This window comes from Dermacentor andersoni, chromosome 8 (genome assembly GCF_023375885.2).
Source record: "Dermacentor andersoni chromosome 8, qqDerAnde1_hic_scaffold, whole genome shotgun sequence".
Lineage (NCBI taxonomy): Eukaryota > Metazoa > Arthropoda > Arachnida > Ixodida > Ixodidae > Dermacentor > Dermacentor andersoni.
In genome coordinates this window covers 140003335-140024351 of record NC_092821.1, presented here as the reverse complement: position 1 = coordinate 140024351, position 21017 = coordinate 140003335, and the positions used below count along the sequence as shown (strand labels likewise).

Sequence of the window (21017 nt, the reverse complement as noted above, 5' to 3'; positions counted from 1 at the left end):
AGCAACCTGTATTTTAATCTCATCAAATGCGTTCCTTTATAGGTTTGCGTACGCCCATGCGTAACAAGATCAATGCTAAATATAATAAACTTACCAAACCACTATTAGCTGCACTCTCCCGCGGATATGACTCGTCAAGCAGTATTTAGCATGTGCCTTGCTGTGTTGCCATTGTTTCAGGAGTATTCACCACAGCCTGCACAAAATGCAAGCGCCGTTCTCGATGTGGCTCCTGGTTCCTCCCCGGCGCGAAGTGGAATTCCGCGTCGGGTGGTGAGCTTTTTCCTCCGCTCTGCTCGTTAATCAAATAGTTAGTGCACGACAAGCTGTTGGCTTTGCCAGAACTTTCGTTACTGTCCCGTTGAACACTCTTGCTGCGCGGGAGCTTTCCACTGAACTGCGTGGTAACCACAACAGCCACGCTATCTCTGTTATTAAACGTGGGTAGCAGAGAGCAAGTGGGAAGAGGCTTCAAAAATGTTTACAGGCGTAAGAAATGTACTTCAGAGAAATTACAACGTGTACAAGGGTGTAAACCACTCTACACCTCAAACGTTCACGCAAAAAAGGTTTAAATGTGTGTGGGTGATACTACGCTTTACAGTCTTTCTCACTTCTAAGGATGTCAATTATTTGGCACAACAGGCAAAATATTTAAGAACGAACGCAGTGCCACGGCAACTTATCTTTTTGTTTCTTTTTTGCACGATCTACTCTCCCGGGGAGCAAGTTTACTCTTCTTTATGCGCAAATTTTGTAAAGTTGCTGCCATATCGGAGTAAAATAATTCACAAATTTCGAGAAGGGGTGGAATACACGCTCTAAAGGAGTATAGCCAAATTGGGTGGGTGTACCTTGTCCCGAAACATTGACTGCTGCCTGTCTCGCTTGTACCTCGTTTCTTGAAAGCTCACATCAATACAATTTCATGAACATCGGTCCATTGGTTTCTCAATTAACAAATTCTGCCTTTTCTGTGCATTCATGTAGGCGGAATCGGAAACAGCCCCGAGGTGCAGTTTGTTGCGCATGAACCTACTTTAATCGCTACATTATATAGCGCGGCCTACGGTGAAGCCCATGGTCGTCATGTGACCGCAATCCCCCCCCCCCCCCCCCGACAATGCGCAGTCAACCTACAAACAGGCTCCGGTCAAGACGCGAGTTTTCCCGTCAACGCCGTCGGCGGCGCTTCTAACCAGCGATGGTGGCGCCGCCCTGGCGTAGATCATCTAGGGGCTCTAGTTAGCTATGCGCGCAAGATCTCATTATTACAGCCCTCAAATTATTACAGCCTTCTTCTCTCAAATTCCACAAACTTCCTACAAACAAGTCCGGCAGCTCTATCATAAAGATTTCTGCCTTTTACATCCATTTGAACAGGCGGCATTGACGTTGGCTACGAGCTAAAGCTTCCTCTCTCCTGGTTACGTTTGCAGCGCAGTATACTGTGGCATCCACGGCGGTCACGTGACTGGACCTAGGACATCGTACGAGGGTCCGTATGTCGGCAGCTGGCCCATGCGGTAAGAGCAGGCCTTGAATTCACGTATAACGGCCTTAATTGTAATTTAAGAGCGCAATAATAGTTAACTAGCCTTTAAAAAACAAGAAACTACCACTTTTACACAAGTTGGTTTCAATCTGTTCTGCCCGGTATATGTCTAGTATTTGTTTGCCCTCGACACGGTGATGTTCCGCCGTTCCCTCATCACATACGTATCGACGCATCTCATTGCCCATCAATAGTGCACTCGACGCGTTTCAAGCAAGTCTTAGGTGCGTATTCGCCCCTTCAGCTGAAACACCTTCTCGGTGCTCGATTCTACTTGTAATTCTACCCAACGCTGTTTATATTCATTTTTCGTAGAGACGCCGTCAGGGCACAGACGTCGTGCGTGCATATGACTATATTTAGTAGCGTGGCGCTGTGCTTGTTTTTGCCATTTGTATAACTAGCAATGTTTATATAAGTTCCCTTCGTGTAGTCGATTCAGATAGCCGTCTATTGATCGACACGCGATGGTTCTTTTTCTTTGTCTCTGTTCTAACATTTTGACTTAAACTCACTTTCGATCTCTGCAGCACACGTGGGCTCTTGGGATTCCTCCATGTCATGCGATGTCATTCTGGGTGACAGCCCAGCATTTTACTTGGTCAATTTCGTGGTAAGCTCTCACGCAGTTTCCAGCAGCGTTGCCTAATGTACAGATATGATGGAGTCGTTGCGTTAACTGTTCACACAAATCTTATCGACAGATTTCGTGAAACATTGTAACCAATTTAAAGCTGACGTTAATCATGGGAAGTTACAAAAAGTCTCATCGAAATGTCTTAACAATCTAGGTGTTATAATTATTTGGTTTCGCCGTGACTGCCTTTATCACAGAGACGTGCTTATGACTATATGACTACAATTAAATCCTGATGCAAGACCTGAAACCTGACATCCGAAGAGTTCATTACCAGTTCCAGGCATGCAACATTCTCGCACTGCTATACAACTTCTGCAGCGTAATAAATCCTCGCCGAGTTCGACTAGAAATCCGAGACTGAACCGCCGTACACCCTGTCACGCCTCTGGGATACGCCCATCAGCGAAGTCACTCCTTTAAGGGTGTAAATTTAGTCTGGGACCCCATGACTGAAGAACAAAAGCACTGCCACAGCCCTTTCTTTTTAACTTCCTTGTATACTATTGTTAGACTATTTAACTACTTTCAGATAGGTTACCCGAAGTGGAACTGATTCTTTCCTCTTCTTGGTAGCTTAGCGAGTTTAGCTGTAAATATTGCTGCAATTAACGTTACGGTCTACGGTCGCGTCAGAGCATGAATGGCGGACAGCGAGCTGTTTCCAGGTGTGTTGGCATTACAATGCGCGAATTAGTGCAGTTGAACGTCCAAGTTAGAAAGCTTTGCTTGCTAATACGGAGTTCAAAAACTGTTTGCACAGAGGTGCTGCCTTACGAACACATAGTCATTGTCAAATAGAGAAATGGTAGACTGTTTCTTTTTTTTTTTTTTTTTTTTCGTTATGAGAGGGAACGAGCTCCGGTGGTGATTGCCCCCTCACGCTCAGCAACGACACCCGAGGCCTTCTTCACGGGCCTCCTTAGCTGTATGTGTCCGGTCGAACTGCGTGAGCTTTAAAATGTGCCCCTAAAAAAGTGAATCGGTGTGCAAATCGATGTGTAAATCACACCCTTACACAATATGAGATTAAGCGTGGGAGTAATACACCGATATACACCTTATGCTCCTTTAAGGGTGTAAATTTAGTCTGGGACCCCATGACTGTTTGTGCACAATTTGTTGCTTCCATTTGGGAGTAAAATAACTCGGGAACTGCGGGCAGTGACGGAAGAGTCATGCGCCATTCGGGCGAGTGTAGCTTGTTCCCAAACAATGATGGCCGTCGGTCTGGCTTGCGTTTGAGAAGGCAATAGGTTTGGGCATGTTGTATAATAGAATACGTGGCGCAATATAAGAACAAAGAACAGATCGAGACATGACAAGCGTTTGTCCACTCTCGACCCGTCCTTTGTTCTTGCTGCGCTCGGTATTCCGCATATTGATTGCGTTTCCTTTCTTGAAAGCTCTGCGCTCGCTACTTTTGAGAGTGCCAAGGCACGCCTGCGACGTGCTCGCCGTTCGTGCCCGGAATGTTTCGGGCGTAGAGGTTTAAAAGCAAAGGGAAGGCAGCAGGGAAGACGAACCAGAACTGAGGAAAAGAAAACGGAAGTAACACGTATAGTAAAGTATGTATTTCAAAGTCTGACTTTCCAAGATACGCAACGCACCAACTTACCAGTTTCCGAGAAATATCGTAAATATTTCACACCCTAAATAAAAAATTTGCTTCCTATTATAGAGTCAGTACAAATGAGCTTTCTCTCCAAAGTACAGCACTGTCATTCACATCGTTCAAGCGGTTTTCTCAGTCATGCCTTTTTGCGTTTTGCATGTATTTATGTATAAGCAATCTCAGAAGTAGAAGAATCGTAGAATTTACGTAGAAGAAACAGCGCGCATTCCTGTAAAGCACACACCCGCTTTCCTCGCAATTTCGCTAATTTAAAGAAGTGCGTTAATCCGAGCACGGCAAGGTACAGAGAAAATCTTGAAAAGCTCACATCCAAAAAATAACATGTTTGGTCGATTCCAGCACGAACGAAAAGAAAATAAATGAGAATGGTTTGGCAAGGCCGCAGTCTGTAGTAAAACACGGCACAACAACGAACAATTTATTCAGTAAAATATTTTTAACCGTCCCACGTATACAGGTGGCTACACGTATTAGCAAACCTCCTTATGCCTCGACACTCGCGACAACTGCTGAACTCGGTGACACGGTGTTTCTGTGTTGATCCATGGATTGCTAACACTGTAAACCTACGCGTTTCTCCGCGAGAAAGCGGGCACCTTTCATGTAGCGCGTGATTGCCGACGTTCGTTTGCATAGGAAGGGGGTAACGTTAAACGAGTGATGGGCGGCCATGTTAAATGGGCTGTGTAAGTGTGCTAGCTTTGCATGAAAAAAATAAATAAAAAGAAATGAACATAGAAGTGCTTGCAAGTCTATGTTGTTTAAGAGCGTAGGACGTTCGCCCGGCTCCATGCGCTAGCGTGTTATCGATGACGTGCGCTTAAGGGTAGCGGCACGTTTTAATTGGGCGCTTTGTATACGTGCATATAACTAATTCAAGCGTCCGCTCCGCTGCAACTTACTTGCAGTTGTTTCAAGCCACCCAGATAAATTCTTCTATCATGAGAAATTTTTCTAAAATTGTTTTATTTATGTGAATTTCTCTTCGTCTATGATGGCCTATACCCACTCCGGTAAAATTGAAGTAGGAGTTGAAATCACGTAAGAACTGACGTAAGTGGCACATGGCATGAAAGCGTGGTGCAAAAAAAAAATTACAGTATCCTACCCAACGTTGTTTACATTCATATTTGGTAGATGCGCCTTCAGGCCGCAGAAAGTGAAATGTGCAGCATCTTAAATACGTTTATGTGATTTGAACATCGTGTCTGCCTATGACTATTAGGTAACGTTGCACTCTGCTTGTCTTTTGCCATTTGTGTAACTATAGACCCATTTCGTGTAGTCAAACAGACACGCGACGGTTTTTTTTCTTTCCTGCCCTTTTGTCTTAATCTCGCTTTCGGTATCAGCAGCACTCGGTGGCTACCGGGATTCCTCCATGTCACACCATGGACGGCATGCCCAGCACTGCACCTCATCAACTTCATGGTAAGTTCTCAGGCAGTTTCTAGCAGCGCTGGCTAAGTTATCGATACGATGAAGTCGTTACGTTAAATATTAGTAAAAATATTATCAATAGATTCCGTTGAACTATTGCCACGAAAACTTGTTATAATCAGAGGGCGTTACGAAAACTCTCTTCGAAATCTCTTAACTATGTAGAATATGCTGCAATTATTTGTTTTTGCCTCGATTGCCTTTACCAAACAGGCAGGCATATGACTGCATGGAAGTACCAATTATAAGACTTACAGAATAATTGAACCCTAATGCAAGACCTAAAAACCGGCATCCGGAGTAGCTCATTGCTAGTTCCGGACATGGAACAATCTCACGCTGCTATACAATTGCTGCAGCATAATACTTTCTCGTCGATTTCAACTACACTACACGACTTGAACTACATTCAACTACATGAACTGCCCTACGCACGGTCACGCCTTTGGCATACGCCCATCACCGAAGTCATTGTTTTTGATCTGACTATTCAACTACTTCCACTTAGTTAAGTGATATATCTTGTGAATATTGCTGTTTACCTTTGCGTCAGGGATTCGATGCCAGATAGCGAACGGTGTGTAGGTGACTTCATATTCCAGTGCATGAATTAGCGCTATTAGACGTCATGCTAGACAGCTTTGCTTGCTAGAAGGATCGGAAGACACCCTTTAATGAGAAAACGTGCGCGCTTCGTTATTTGTTACCAGAATCGTAAAGGTTCTTTGTTTGCACAGAAGCGGTGCCTTGCGAACACATACTCATTGTCGTGTAGAGATATGGTTGGCTGTTTTTTCTTCACGAGTGACCCAGCTCCTGAGGTGACTGCCCCTGACGCTCGGCAAAACACCTCAGGCCTTCTTAAGAACCCTCCTTGGGTGTATCTGTCCCGTGAAACTGCGTGGGCTGTAAAATGTACACCCATAAAAAGATGAATAAGTGTGTAAATCATTCTATAACTCACGTTTACGCAAAAAAGGTGTAAGTGTGCAAGTATTATTCAGCTTTTGCACCTCTTTTATAACTCTAAAGATGTAAATTATCTTGCCGTCTAAGGCGCAAATGTTTAAGAATGAACGCAGTGCCACGGCAACGTTTCTTTTTCGGCACCGTCTACTCTCACGGGGAGCAACTTTACTCTTCTTTATGCTCAAATTGAGTAATCTTGCCGCCATATCGGAGTAAAATAATTCATAAATTCCGAGAAGTGGTAGAATACACGCTCCAAAGAAGTATACACCATTTGGGACGGTGTATCTTCTCCCGAAACATTGACTGTTGCCTCTTGCGCCTCCTTTCTTGAAAGCTCTGCGCACGCGACTTTTCTGTGAGGAGTTCCGTGTCACGTGATAACGTGCATGGCCGTTTGTAGCCGGAATGTACCCCGACATGCTGCTTTAACGCGTAACAGCCACGCTATCTCTGTTATAAAACGTGGGCGGCAGAGAGCACGTCGGAGGAGGCTTCACAAATTTTTACAGGCGTTAAGACGTACTTCAGAGAAATTACAACTTGATAATAGTCCGTAATAGATGAAATTATGGCTTGGTCTCGGCTAACCACATCCTATGTGTCGAGTGTCGAGTTCTTGCTCACGTGGTCAGGCCGACCAATCAGCTAGGATACAGAGATCCTGAGACGTTTATACCGCTCGGTGAGCCAGCAGAGACGCGTCCCTGTAGCAGGGCAAACCGTGGCTGGTGCATAAGGAAAACGCTCCAATTACTTCGCAATGCTATGCAGCAACTGGTCCAGAGGGATGTAGCCGTCCTGTCTCCAGATGCTGATTATACTGAGTGTTCTTTTACTCCCCAAGCTTGATTCTGATTATAATGAGTAATCGTTTACTCCTCAAGCTTACAGGGCTTATCAAGAGTGCCAGTTTTGACGGTTTGGTTGCTATCGAAAGAGCTGCAACAACCCCCCCCCCCCCCCTTCCGGATAAATCCTTCCAGCAATGGAGGGGAATTACTTTCAAGTTTCACCTATATTCGAATAAATACGGCAGCTTCGAAACTATATAGCACACGCCGCTTCAAAAACAACCCGTGACTATCGCGCAATGCATAGTTTTGATAATGCTTTATCTCTCATCGTATCGATTCGCGCAAAAAAAATAGATAGGCTGCTATTCGCGGTGTCCGGATGTGCGTGATGAAGCCGAGCCATTTCACGTTGCAGCGCAGTCCAGCACCACTGCCGTGTCCTGCACAACCATCAGCTCCTCGTAGGAGCAAACGGGAACGGCGGCCGCCGAATCGACTGTCATATAAATAATGGGCAACTCCGCCAAGCAGGCTGCATGGACAGACCAGCAGGTGCTATTTGTTTTGCGCAAACGCTCCCCATTGTAAGGACCATTGTTTTTCCTGTAGGCATAGTGTTCTAGCGTAGCGTTACTGTTTGCCATTACTGACGTTTTGGTATTTGCTACCTTAACTTTGGCAATACTGGGACGGCACCCAGACGCAGTAAGGGTAAAAGCCGACTAATTGAGGCTGGTACTTGCAAACAAATATGCAGCCTTAAAAAAAAGAGATGAAGATGACATAGAGGTAATGAATGTAACCGTAACTAGGCTGGCTTCAGAAGCAGTAATTGAAGAGGGAAGTAAGGCAGCAAGGCAACCAATACGTAAGTTCTCCAAAGTAACAAAGGACCTAATAAAGAAACGACAAAGAATGGAAGTGTCCAACCCATGAGATCAGATAGAATTCGCGGAACTGTCAAAGCTGATCAACAATGAGACAATAAGAGATATTCGATGCAGTAAAAAATTGACGCAGCATGAAATGAGTAACAGAACTAGGCCTAGGACAATAGCCTAGATGTATGCGCTGAAAGATAAGCAGGGTAATACCATCAGCAATTTTTATTGTAAAAACAGCGGGAGAATTCTATAGTGACCTGTCGGCTAGTTAACATGCCTGCAATATATATCCGACATGCAGGTGCCAGCAACTACTAACTACCCCTATAGGTGACCCTGCGAATTTTCCACGTTCCAAATGCGGGGACACGTTCCATTCGTGTCCCCGCATTTTTGAATGGGCCTCCCGTTGCCGACCGCTCTCTGCCGAATGCACTGGAGTGGAGTCTTGTTACTCTATATATAGCATCACTTCGTCATAGAAACTACTCGGGAATTATGCGCAGGCTGATCCGAAATTCCATCCTATTATCGGATTGACCATCTTGCCTGTACTCATTTGCTAGCTTGGCGGGGGTACGCCCTCTTATTGACTTAATATGGCGACATGGCGAAAGTCAACATTGTAGCGCAATTAAACACTAATGACCCACCTGGTCTAGAAACTGTTTGTGTCCTCACCATTACACGCACACCCTTTCTACGGCGTTGTTAGTATGACTTGCGTTGGGAAGTCAAGCCCCTTGAGTTCATCTCGAGATTTGGCGGGCTATCCATGCAGTGCGGCATACTGCGGCATCCACGGGCGTCCGTATAAAGAGCCCGATGGGTGATCACGGCCGCACGACGTACAGTCGACGTACAGCTGTGCCAGAAGACCCGTGACCAGCAGCGGGCCTTATAGCCAACGGTAAGAACTGACCGCCATGTTCACCTCATGTAGCAGCTCTTAAACGGTAAACTGCGACTCTTCAGTTAAGCTGCGATCGATGATTACGCGTCTGCCAATAACAAAACGGTCGCTCTTATTTTGAAATGAAGCTGCTAGAGCTAGAAGAAAAGGTGTAAACACCGAATGGTAGGTTGAGAGACACGTCTTCGGTAATTGCGCACCAAGACACCCGGTCGTCATGGACTTGGGCACCGGCTACTCGAGACCAGTGAGTTTGCCGACGAAGGACTACAGAGGCAGCAAGTTGTTAACCTTTGAAAGTTCTGTGAACTCTCTGCAACAACAGGACCCAAATACGACCGCCAGGGTGACATCACACTGATGCACGACAGTGTTACGTACTGTGCCTGACTGTATATCGACGCCATTTGTACGTCACACTCAATGACTTATCACTTGTTCGTCAGCGCGACATCACACTCAATACAAGCGGCGAGTTTTCGGTGGAGAAATCCCATGTGCTTTCATTTTCATTTTCCATTTTCATTCTCCAAAATTGCTGAAATCATTTTACTACAGTAGGTCACAGGAGCTCATCGAATATACCACGTGTTTTTCACTACGTTCATTACTATGATAGCTCATTTTCGCCTTTCAAGTTATTGAATCGTATTGAATTTATTGGGTGTTTATTGTTTAAATCAGTAGGTCACACGAGCTATTATATTATGTACTACCTGCTTTCTTTAGCACTGCCTTTTAAACATCACTATACGAAAGCTGGCTCATTTTCCCCTTTTAAGGTGAATTACTAGAAATGGCGAAAATTACCTGCACGAGATATGGAAACGTTCAGATAGTTAAACAAAAAATTCCCTTTTTCACTTCAGTGCGCATCTTTCAATTGCAGCATACAATTTCACAAGCCGGAGAACATAGTCAAGTTATGTTAAGCAAGTAAAGTTGTCGTGCACTGGAGTGCAGGTAGGCCTTTAGGACTTCACAGCCAATTTTACGAATGGATAGTTCTGAGGTAATTCTAGACCTAACGAAATCTGTCTCGGGAGCATGCAATGTACTATGTTGCCAGAATGCAGTCGTCTGATGCGTTCGTCGTCGTCCTACTTTACCACACCGATTTTAATGGTTCTTCCATCTTTGCTAAACAGTCCTGGCCAGACAGTATAAGCAGTACCTTGACACTGCTAAGACAGTCCCTGTTGGAAAAGTGCCTGCTTGGGCAACCGTTGCCGCATAGCGCTTTACGTCCTCTCGGTTAGCAAAACGCGATTATTTTCGGATCTCATTTGATGAAGCCAGGTTCCTAGAGTAGGAAGCCTGGCCAAACACAGAAATGGTGTGCCGTGCAGGAAAAAAAAAAACATTTGCCGCATAATTAAACCAAGGGCGTCACAGCGGCGCAGCTACCAGGTCTGCCGAGTCACTCTTGTAATAACCGTTGGTGACACACTGGACTATTTGGGCTTGCCAGGTGTAGTAGAGTTTCTCACTATAAAACCTAGAGGGAAATCTGGTGCCACTGTCCATGGGAGTTTCCTAAGGGGCGCTGTGCCGTCATGGGAATGACGGTAATGTGGCGTCCCTAGAAATACTTCTAGGGTCCCTAGAAATATTTCTAGGGGCCCTAGGTAACGTGTCTGCTAGGCTTGTGTTGGCTGGTGTTGTAAGAGGCTTCGTCTAAAACATGGATATGGCTACACGAATAACACGTTAAGAGGAAGCTTTAGTTCGGGTGCTCCTATCTAAATACATGTAAAAGGAGAATTCGTTTTTCTCGGCAACCACTGCACCAAATTTGACGGGGTTTGCTGCATTTAAAAGAAAAACTTAAAATCTAGTGACTGTTGGTTTCGAATTTTCGATTTAGGTCGTCAATTTTTTATTAAAGATTGGCAAAATTTGAAAATTTTCAAAAAACGAAACTATCAAGTTTACAACTCTGTAACTCAACCACTAGAAATGATAATACAATTCTGTGAATTGCATCTAATAATACATCTAAAGCGGACAAAATTGATATGTTACACATGAATATAAAAAAAATTATACACAGGGAAATACAACTTTTGCAAAACCGTTGTAACCAACGTAACAAATCCACGTAAGATGTAAAATGACATATTGCATTTGTCCGCTTTGAATGATCTAATGGATGCCGTTTACAGAACCGCGATATCAGTTCATGATGCAGAGCTATGAATTTGTAAACTTCGTGCTTCTATTTCTTTCAAACGGTCAAATATTTGAAAATCGTTTTAAGAAAATTCAAGCCCTAAATCGAAATTCCGCTTCCAACAGTCACTAGAATTTATTTTTCTCTTTCAAATGCAACAAATTTCATCAAAATCGGTCCAGGGGTTATCTCATAAAAACGTTTTTGCGTTTTTACATGTATTTGAATAGGCCGCGTCGGAGTTGGGCCCGAGCTAAAGCTTCCTCTTAAAGTAAAATCTTCATATAATGTTTCCATTCATGCAAATTGCATCTTTACTCACCTACAGTGCATGACCACGCGAAGAAAAGCAAGAACAGACGACAAACTGTTTCAAAGCGAGCGCGAATCTTGACGTCTGTCCTCCAAATTTAGCGGCTCGCTGATATATTTTACATATATAGTTGTACATGGAAGAACAAGTTCTCATAGTTAAACGAAATGTGTTTCTGTGCAATAATAAAGCTAAAACGGCTTTCTACGTTACCGGCGTTGAGGATTCGGCTACGAAGTTAAAAATCTGAAACGTCGACCTTCACTTCAACTTCTAATAAAGCAATTATTTCGAAAATAACAACACTGTTTTCAAAGGACGTGTGTAATCTGTGTAATTAATCGCCAAGTTTGAGACAAACATATATGTAACAACCAGTTGTTGTGCACAGACTTTCTACTTTGCGAACTTTTTTTTTTCGCGCAATCATGCGTGAAAATGGCTGTGTACTTCACTGCACAACACGACGCCACTCAGCCGTCATGCCTTTGGAATTGGCGCCGCAGCGCGAGGGAATATAAGAAGTAGCGGTGGAAAAAAAATAAAAAAAAAAATAAAGACCACAGATTTGACTTTTGCGCGATCACGTGTGTGGATATCGTGATTTAATGAGAAAGGGTCTATAATGCTTCACTTGTGGCGTGAATTCAAGGCGTCCAAAGATTATATGTTGCAGATTACTAATAACGCGATTAGGGCGTGTAGGGGAAGTTAACGTATCGTGGTGCCCAATAGCGCATGCCTTTCGAGGGTTTATGACCTTTGTGTATACGCTGCGAATGAAGCATACGTTGCGGATACTCGGCACACAAACGTAGTAACATCTTTCGTCCTTGCAGGAACCGGCTGCGCAGTTTTCGATGTCGGGAGTCACCGCACCGCACTCCACGACATTACGGGTAAGGCAGCAAGCTGCGCAGTCATTCTGTCTTCGCTAATATAGACTTCCAATTGTAGAAAGTCCTCCTCGCTAATGTAGATCCCTAACTTTACATAGTATGCACGTGACATCACATCCGCTGCTGTCGTCTGCTTTCGCTACCTTCCGCCATCTTGGGGTACCTTATCAACAGGCGTGCGCATAGGCCTTTAGGTTCCCCAACATGGCGCTGCTGTAAACCGGATGTCGCGGAGTATAGTTGAATGACGTACGTGCATACTATGATATGAAAGTTGATCCAGCCAAAAGTTATACATAGTTGGCCATAGTATTTCGGAAGAGTCTTTTTTATTATTATTATTATTATTACGTTCCCCTCCGGTGTGTCACGCTGCAAACTAAGACAGCGAAACCAACCCGCCCGGCATTCTGCTGTTCCGAAGTTCTCGGCCAGAACGTGGCGCCGACGTCAGTGTGACGTAATCGTGGTTCTAGGAATATCTGCACGCGTTTAAGCGTCTCTCGTGCACAGGACAGATCCCGGATCCCTCCGGCTCGCATCTCACTTGTGTACGAATCTAGCTCACTTGTGCAGCGCGATTTTAGTAGCGCGGCACTTTTTTTTTTTTTTTTCACGTTTCGCGTCTTTCAGGCCTAATTAAAAAAAAAAAACTCTGCTAAACACATACTGAGGAACAAAAAGCTGTATCGGGAATTTTTCAGAACGCGCTACAATTTTCGCATCGACACTTCAGTTCCGAATATAACATTTCAAATATCGGTAAATTAACATTACACCTAATTTTGTAATTAGGCGAAATACAAAAATAATTGTCTGACTCCGAGCGAAGGCAGTTGCCATTATACCTTCATTCTGTCCAGATGCGTGGTATGCTTGCATATTTTTAAATTTTGGCGCAATTTAAGCGGGACACGTGGCACAAGCTTGGTGCTTTAGGCGAGTTCGTCGCAGAGGATAGGCCGAACAAGATCGAACAAAACAAATCGCGTTTTCATTCTCTTACGACTTGCAAAAGTTTGAATCACGCTTGTCTGAGTGGTCAATCGACCGATTCAATCGCAATATTCGGCAAAAGGAAAAGAAACGGGCTGACATCGCAGCAAGACCACGTGTGGTCATGTCGCATGCTTGTGCCCATGCACTATACAGGGGTTCCCAATTATCATGCACCAAGATTTTAAAATAAGCAAATGCTGCGTATCTGGACAGAACCAAGGTAATGTTGTTTGCCGTCGCTTGGAGATACTCCGATTGTCATTTAGTATACCGCTTAATTTCGTATATCGCGCGGCGGATTATGTATAATTACGTTACATAAGCTCGCGGCGGAGTAAGGGGAGGTGGAGGAATGCAAGGAGGCAGAGCCTCGCGGAGGAGGAGGGTAGGTGAAGGCGCGCTGGGTTCGCCTCCTCTGGCAGTTGCTACGGGCTGTGTGTGCGGCGCTATTGATTTATCGGGCTCAACTGGAGACCGAGAGGCCGAGCGTCTAGCGACAAAGACGGAGCAGCAATGCAAACGGTGGCAGGAGGAGCGAGTCCGACCATGGGTTACCATGGTGACCATGGGAACGCGGGTTACGCGCAAGCGCAGTGGTGTAGCTAGGTCGTCTGGCACCCGGGGCCCGTAGGTCTTCTGTCACCCCCCCCCCCCTCCGGGTGTAGTCGAGGAAGGCAAGGATATAGACAATTTCCGGGTGTCTTCAGACGTATATGACACCCCCCTCCTCCCCACTGGCCCCTTGCACCCGGGTGCCCCTTCCGCCTTTGGTGCCTACGACGCGCTAAACATAAGCCAAACCATAGAACCATAGCCTCCTATATTTTTATAAAGGAGGTTATGGTCAAATGCAGTTGTCCTCAGCGAGCCGCAGTGCGTTCAGCCAGTGGACTCGTGGCGGCACACGGCGGCGGCCGCGTTATCTACGCCGACCGCAGCTTGACGTCAGCTATCGGCCAATAGCAGCCGTCTAAGGGAATGACGTAAGAGTGCGTCCGATGACGAAATAGTGCGTCTACAAGAGTGAGGACAGGGCCTTCTTTTGAATAGAGAGCGTTTGAGAGAAAGGCGACTTTGCGATCCACTTGCGAGCTCCACGCACCGCGTACGACAGCAAAACTTGGCCGAGATCTTGACCGAGATGTTCACAGCAGCGTATGCTACCCGCGGACTGTGTTATTTCACCAAGCCCGAGGGGTGTTTCAGGACCCCTTTAACGTCGCATAGCTCGAGTGGTGCTAGCCTTTCAATTTCTGCTAAGCGCGCGTGACTTTAGGTTAGGTTAGTTAATTTACACCATTAAGGGCCTAAAGGGTGCAAGTTGGTCTATACTCACACCCGTAAAGGTGTAAGAGTGTAACTAAGGGAGAAAACACAGAAAATGCCTTTAAAGGGGTGAATCGGTTTTCGACATGTGCCCTTAAGTTATTATAAAAAATGTTATTAGCATATTTTAATCAATTATCATATAAACTTGCTGCAGATTTCGGCCAAGCCCCATGACCTATCAGTGGAAATTGCGATGACTTAAATGGCAGTTTTTTTATAGTGTGTTCTGCATAAAATGACACCTGCAAGCATTGCGCATTATGCACTCGTGATTTGATTTTTGCAGGGAAACGTACAGTATGCCTTAAATAACTTGAAGATGTGGAGGACAGTGCATATTGTGTGCCTTCTAAACCTGGAAATCGGATTCGGAGCGTCTCGGAGCCCTCTGGAACTTTGTGCGTGACGACTTCGGGAATGTGAGCCGTTTGCAGCCGTTCAGAAGCTGCACTGGTGTCCAGCTATCGTACATCAACACCTTTCTTAATCGGGGCACAAATCCGGCACGACGTTGCATTGGAAAGGACGCGGAGCATTCTTCTAGTTGGAACGCTCCTGAGGCAGAGGACGGAAGTGCGGGCGACCTGCCTATCAACGCCTTTGCAAAATAAATGTGTGGAACATTTCTAAGAAAATTCACTGTGTGCACTGAATCACCAAAAATGATTTTTCAATAGAGAGAGATGGAAAGCTTGTAACGCGGCTTCGCACTTATGTTGGATGCATTTCGAAGCCTCCGCTATTCAAAACGCCGGTAGCAGTATTCACAATCTCAGGGCCTGGAAAGATCTTTCCAGTAAACGCCGACCTTGGGATATCGCGAAGTCGCTGTGTGCACATCCGTTTTTTTCTCGTCCCTGCCCATTGTAGCTTAATTAGATGTGCGTCCAGTTGACCTACCAGCCTTTCCATTCTTGTCCTCCTCCTGCCCTAATTCTCATTCCTTCCAATGTACGCAGGCTGAAACAAAGAATCGAGAATTCTTAACAGGCAATATCTTGCTTTTTGATGACTGTTCTCAATATGTTGCTGTTAAAAGGAATATAATAAAGTGCACTTACTACTTTCCAGCAATACTTCGTATTCTTAAACCACTTCGGCAAAAAGTGCCCAGTTTGTCGGCCCTCGACATAGACATTACGCTGCGGAGGAAAGTAGAAGTAAAACCATAATTAAAGGAGTTTCGGGAAAATTTTGTGGACATCGGATGCTTTAAGATTCCATATGCAATTGCCTTTGCGCCAGCGAAGCGGCATGCTGCAGCGTTAACAGTATTTACAATTTTCATTATTTGTATACATTTAGGAATCTAATTCAGGTGCATTAATGTACACAAGTGTTAAATGAATCTCAGGAGGGCGGTTGTGTCAAGAAATGCGCTCTTCTTCAAACACTCATGTTCCGGTAATGCCATGATCAACTGAACGTCTCCTGTGGTTGTTGCAGAGATGTGCCACCTACAGGCCATAAGTGTATGCTTAACTTTGTTTATTCCCAACCTTTATGTCTGTCTATGCGTTTGCGCAAAATAATGTGCTATGCGAATGTGGCCGCTTATGTGAAGCTTTCGCCGTTCAAGGTGCCGCGTGCAAACTCCACACGTAGAAAGCTGCAAAGACTGATTGTTTTGCGAAACATTGCGAAGTGAAAGGCGAAGTGACAATGTATGATGTCACGTCGGATGCCTTTACATGTCTGAGTGCTTGTTAAGCTTTATTGAAAAGTTCCATACGTGCAGCCTTGCTAAGGGAAAGCCTAAGGCTGAACGCCGCAGGTGCAAACTAAGTGGGCAAGTTGAGCTTGCTGGGCTGTTTATGCATGCTTCACGTTGCAGCTAGGCTATGGCTACGTTGACGCTAGTAGAGCACTGCACACTGCACCATCTGAATTTTACGGCCCAGGTTAAACATGACCAATCTCACTGCGACGACCACCAAAGAACTAAAGACTATGTGCTTTCTTTTCCCTACTCTGCCATCACCCAAGACTGTGCGCACATCTGGACGTGACCGTAGAGAGAACTACGCAAGTTATCCACGGTGGTGAAGTGGACCCAAGCTGTCTAAATAAACGCTCAGTTTGCCGGCAAATACAACATAATATTAAAGAACCGCTACCAGCTGGACACGTAAGAAGACTGACAAGGACATGTGCAAGAAGGTTCGTGGTTGTGTGTAGATGTTTTTTTTGAGAGCGTCTAAACTCCTCGATTTACCACCAGGTAAGTCGAAAAGCACCCTCAAATGGCAACAGGCGTGTTCAATATAAAAATGGCATCCACCGTCTTCTAGAAGAATGACAGTGTATTCTCCGAAGAATCTCTCTAGTTCATAATGCTCCCTTTACAAAGCACACTTTATTAAAAGCACAAAGGGAGCATGTTCTCTGTAATGAGAGTACAAAGGTGCTCGTCTTGCGTGTCATTCTCTGTGGCTGTATGTGTACTATTAAAAAAATCACCTCCCAAGCACTCCGTACAGATGCTTAACCAGCGAGGCTGAACCGTACGGCCTGGTGTGCCTTCATGTGCGCAAGGTTTAACATCGACTGTTCATTCAACGACGGCTGCAGTATTGGCACGGCGTAGATGAGCTCATTCCCGGCATTGTTCACGGCGTTGCTGATCGAAAGCTTCCTGCTCCTCAGGAGTACGTATGACTCGTGGCCTACCCATTTCGTAGCCAGAGAGAAACAGCTGCGCGCTCGCTAGGCTAGAACGACGACGCCGCTAGTGGCACAGACAATCACGCGCCCCTCTCTCTCTCTCTCTCACATGCTCATGGGATTGCACCGGAGTTTTCAGCGTACAGCGACAGACTGATGGACGGACGAATTGGCTAGCTATGCATAGCTGCACTGCAAAAGATACTCCCTATTCAATTCACTGAGTTGACAATAAGACATTGTGAAGAATGACGGCATGGTGGTCTGCCCTCCGTTAGGTGGCACTGTAGTCACCGGCGCTCTCGAGCGACTGCTTCAGGTAGTTTCCAAATCTATAAAGAGGAAACGTGGCATCCAGTTCAGCAATACAAACATGCATGGAATGGAACCAGCGATGTGAGAGGGCAGGTGCAGGCAAGAGAGTACATATTGGCGCGGAAACCATTCAGGGAAGTGACCGCAAAATCCAAGCCACACATGTGGGACCCAATGAAGGAAAGGCAGCCAGTGGCGATAATAGGATTAATCGACATACTCCAGGGATGGGGGCACTGGTACGGCGAATCAAATAGAGGGGTTAGCGAACCCTGAACATTTCCAAGGAAGTGCAGATTCGCAGTGTGTACGGTGTGCATAGGTTGAAAGGCAGAGGTGTGATATTGAAAAGGCAGTGCTCGCAGTCAGTGGGGATATTCGGACGCCTAGCTAAAGCACTGAATATTACATTTATTGGCACCTACCAGGAACTGCGCCGAGTTAGCCGATATGGCGTTATTGTGGGTGAGAGAGTACACTTTAGCAAGCACGTAGCTCAGCTGGACGTTGATTCGCGGCATGGGTAGTAGCTTTTCTTTAGGCAGGCCTCAAACGCTCGGGAAAGTAGATAAAAGTACTGAGTGTAGCAACACACCAGAATGACACAAGTGGCACAAAGGATAAGTATCGAGACTTACGATTTGTTACATAAGCATGCAGGGTGATCGCAAGCAGGATGAATGGCTGGAAATGCCTCGACCGAAACGCACGTGTTGTATGTCAGTAGTAATACAAAAGATAGTAAATAGTATAACAACAGTAATTAGACATAATTATGGGTAATTCAAATGAATTAAGGTGAATTAGTGAAATAAATGGATTTAATGTTATAACAAGTTGGAGTAGGGTGACAAGGTGGAGTAGACTGAATTCAGGTGAAGTAAAGTTAATCAAGGTGAATTAAAGTGGATTAAGGTTGGTACAAATAAGAGCAAGTGCATTTAGGCTAAGGTAGAAGTACACGTGACAATGTATGATGTCGCGTGATAATTGGAAGTGAGGTTGATTCGGAAATACTCATGCATGACTTAACGTCACATGTCACGTCATGACATGTGATACGCCATAAAGCTTTCACATTCGAATCACTTAAGGATACTTAAGTGACTGTCAATTTTTTTATAATCTTGTATAGGAAGGGTGTAACATACAAAATTACTGGGTCAAGGCTTGAGTATGCTAATTAGTCGAAGTATGAGGTGGCAAATGACAAAATATACATGTAAGGAGCATTTATGGATTAGCTGCACATAGCAAGGAAAATCATGGGGCTGGGAGTAGCTTGCCTATGGACAGATAGTGATAGCAGAGACCAAAATAGAGAACTGATTGAGTGTATCGGAAACTATATTAGTGCATACTAATAACCAGGCTAGGTGATGTTAGTAGGACATTTGAAAGTGCACATGGAAGACCTAGACGCGTATACTCATTACAACGGTTCTTTAATTCTGAATTTGTTTGAGGAACAGAACTTTGTATAGTAGTTAGCAGGGAAAACAAATGTAATGGATAGGTAATGTGGCAACGCGGAAATAGGCTATTGTGTATCGACTATGCATTAGCCTCAGAAGCGAATTGCAGACTAGACCAAATGGCAATATATTAACAAGGAACTGATAGCATGGGTGTAGCGCTCATAAGCTTATAACCTCACATTTTAGGAGAGACACCGACGCAAGGCAGGAAGCAACGGTAATGGCAGCGCCGATGGAGTCGCCAGACTTCATCGGCACATTGGGCCTTTGTTTTTACGTATACCGGGTGTTTCTACGAAGTCGCAGTTTTGCCCGAAAGGCAAAGATTGATTGAAATAAGTGTACCAGGCCCTGTGGAGCTTAAAAATTTCTAATCGGTGCGTGCAATCTCGACAAGACGGACAAAGAGCGCCGATCGCAATTGACGCACATTTAAACACTAAACCCCATGAGAGCGATTTTGTGCACGACGGCGACGAGCGACAGCTTCAAGTTACGAAACAGCAAAAAAAAATATTTGGGTTGCACATCAGTGTGGGTTAGCATTGGGCTTATGGACGAAGTTAATTTCTGATCGCCAGGCTCTCAACAAATTACACTGTTGCCCGGTCACCAACTGTTTCATTATTGTTCAACTCCCCAAGAAGAGAAGTCTGCAAAATAAAAAGAACAAAACAATTTTATTGGCAATTAACTTGTGAATATAGTTAAGCTACGCTAATAAGTAAATACTTTTTCAAAGTTTCACATCAACGGAGGAAGCAAGCCGTCTTCCTCCCTTCAGGTGCTGTTCAAGCACCTGCAGTAGCGTCAGATGGTGAGTGCACGCATGCACATGCCAGCGAAATGCTGGAGAGTGCAAACGGCAGGAGTAGACGCTGTTTCGTTCTAGACAGAGTGGCAGCGCCTCATCTTTGTGTTCGCGGCCCACCTTGGTCAGCCATTCCGAGCAACAACAAACAGAAACTTAGGGCGTGAAACAAGCAGCGAGTGAAGCCGCGGTGACCGTTGTAGATGCGCAGTTTCGCACTTCACTTAACTGGGATGCACACTGCAGACAGATCGCGCACGCTAAAGCTTCTAGAAGGAATATCGCAATGTTACAGAAAGCATCCATGAAGCTTGCTGTTTAAATCAGCCTGTCCTGCGATGGTGATTTAATTTTTCAGTAAAGTGCATGGAAAATGACGATTTCTTGACCCAAAGTTTTTCATGAATATGAAATATAGCGTTTAAAATTTATAGCGTTTAGGTTTAGCGTTTAAATGCGCGTCAATTGCGATCGGCGCTCTTTGTCCGTCTTGAGATCGCACACACCGATTAGAAATCTTTAACAATATATATATACATAAGATTTCTAATCGGTGCGTGCGATCTGAACAAGACGGACAAAGAGCGCCGATTGCAATTAATGCGCATTTAAACGCTAAACCTAAACACTATAAATTTTAAACGCTATATTTAAACGCTAAACCTAAACGCTAAAAATTTTAAATGCTATATATATATAGAGAGAGAGAGTCTAAGAGAGAAAGAGAGAGAGAAGGGAAGCGCAGTCGAGGACGGCAGAAGACTAGGTGGGATTATGAAATTAAGAAATTGGCAGGCGCTAGCAGGAATCGGTTGGCACAGGGCAAGGGGTAATTGGAGATCACAGGGAGAGGCCTTCGTCCTGCAGTGGACATAAAATAGGCTGATATATATATATATATATATAGTGTGTGTGTAGGTTAACAGGCCAACAGTAGTTTCGGGAAGACAGTAGATGCTGTTTCTGCATGGTTGTACATGCTAAAGGATATTACTATATTGTAATAAGGAAAACTGGCGGCACTATATATGAAGTGTCTATCAACTGCAAGGGTCCCAGAAAACTGGAAGAATGCACACATTATGCTAATCCACAAAAAGGGAGACTTTAAAGAATTGAAAATTATAGGCCCATTAGCTTACTCCCAGTATTATATAAAATATTCACCAAAATAATCTCCAATAGAATTAGGGCAACACTGGACT

General features: G+C 44.8%; 1 protein-coding gene across 2 annotated transcripts in view; it reads left to right on the top strand.

Moving 5' to 3' along the window:
- The window catches only part of LOC126525812 (uncharacterized), an 80200-nt gene extending 65021 nt beyond the window's left edge, over positions 1-15179 (top strand). For both annotated transcript variants that reach the window (XM_072289974.1, XM_072289975.1), the window contains 5 exons: positions 181-273; positions 1440-1526; positions 5184-5259; positions 12157-12216; positions 14831-15179. In XM_072289974.1, coding sequence (XP_072146075.1) covers positions 181-273; positions 1440-1526; positions 5184-5259; positions 12157-12216; positions 14831-14950 — 436 coding nt within the window. In that variant the 3' untranslated portion in view covers positions 14951-15179. The remainder of the gene's footprint in view (positions 1-180; positions 274-1439; positions 1527-5183; positions 5260-12156; positions 12217-14830) is intronic.
- The last annotated feature ends 5838 nt before the right edge of the window (positions 15180-21017 follow it).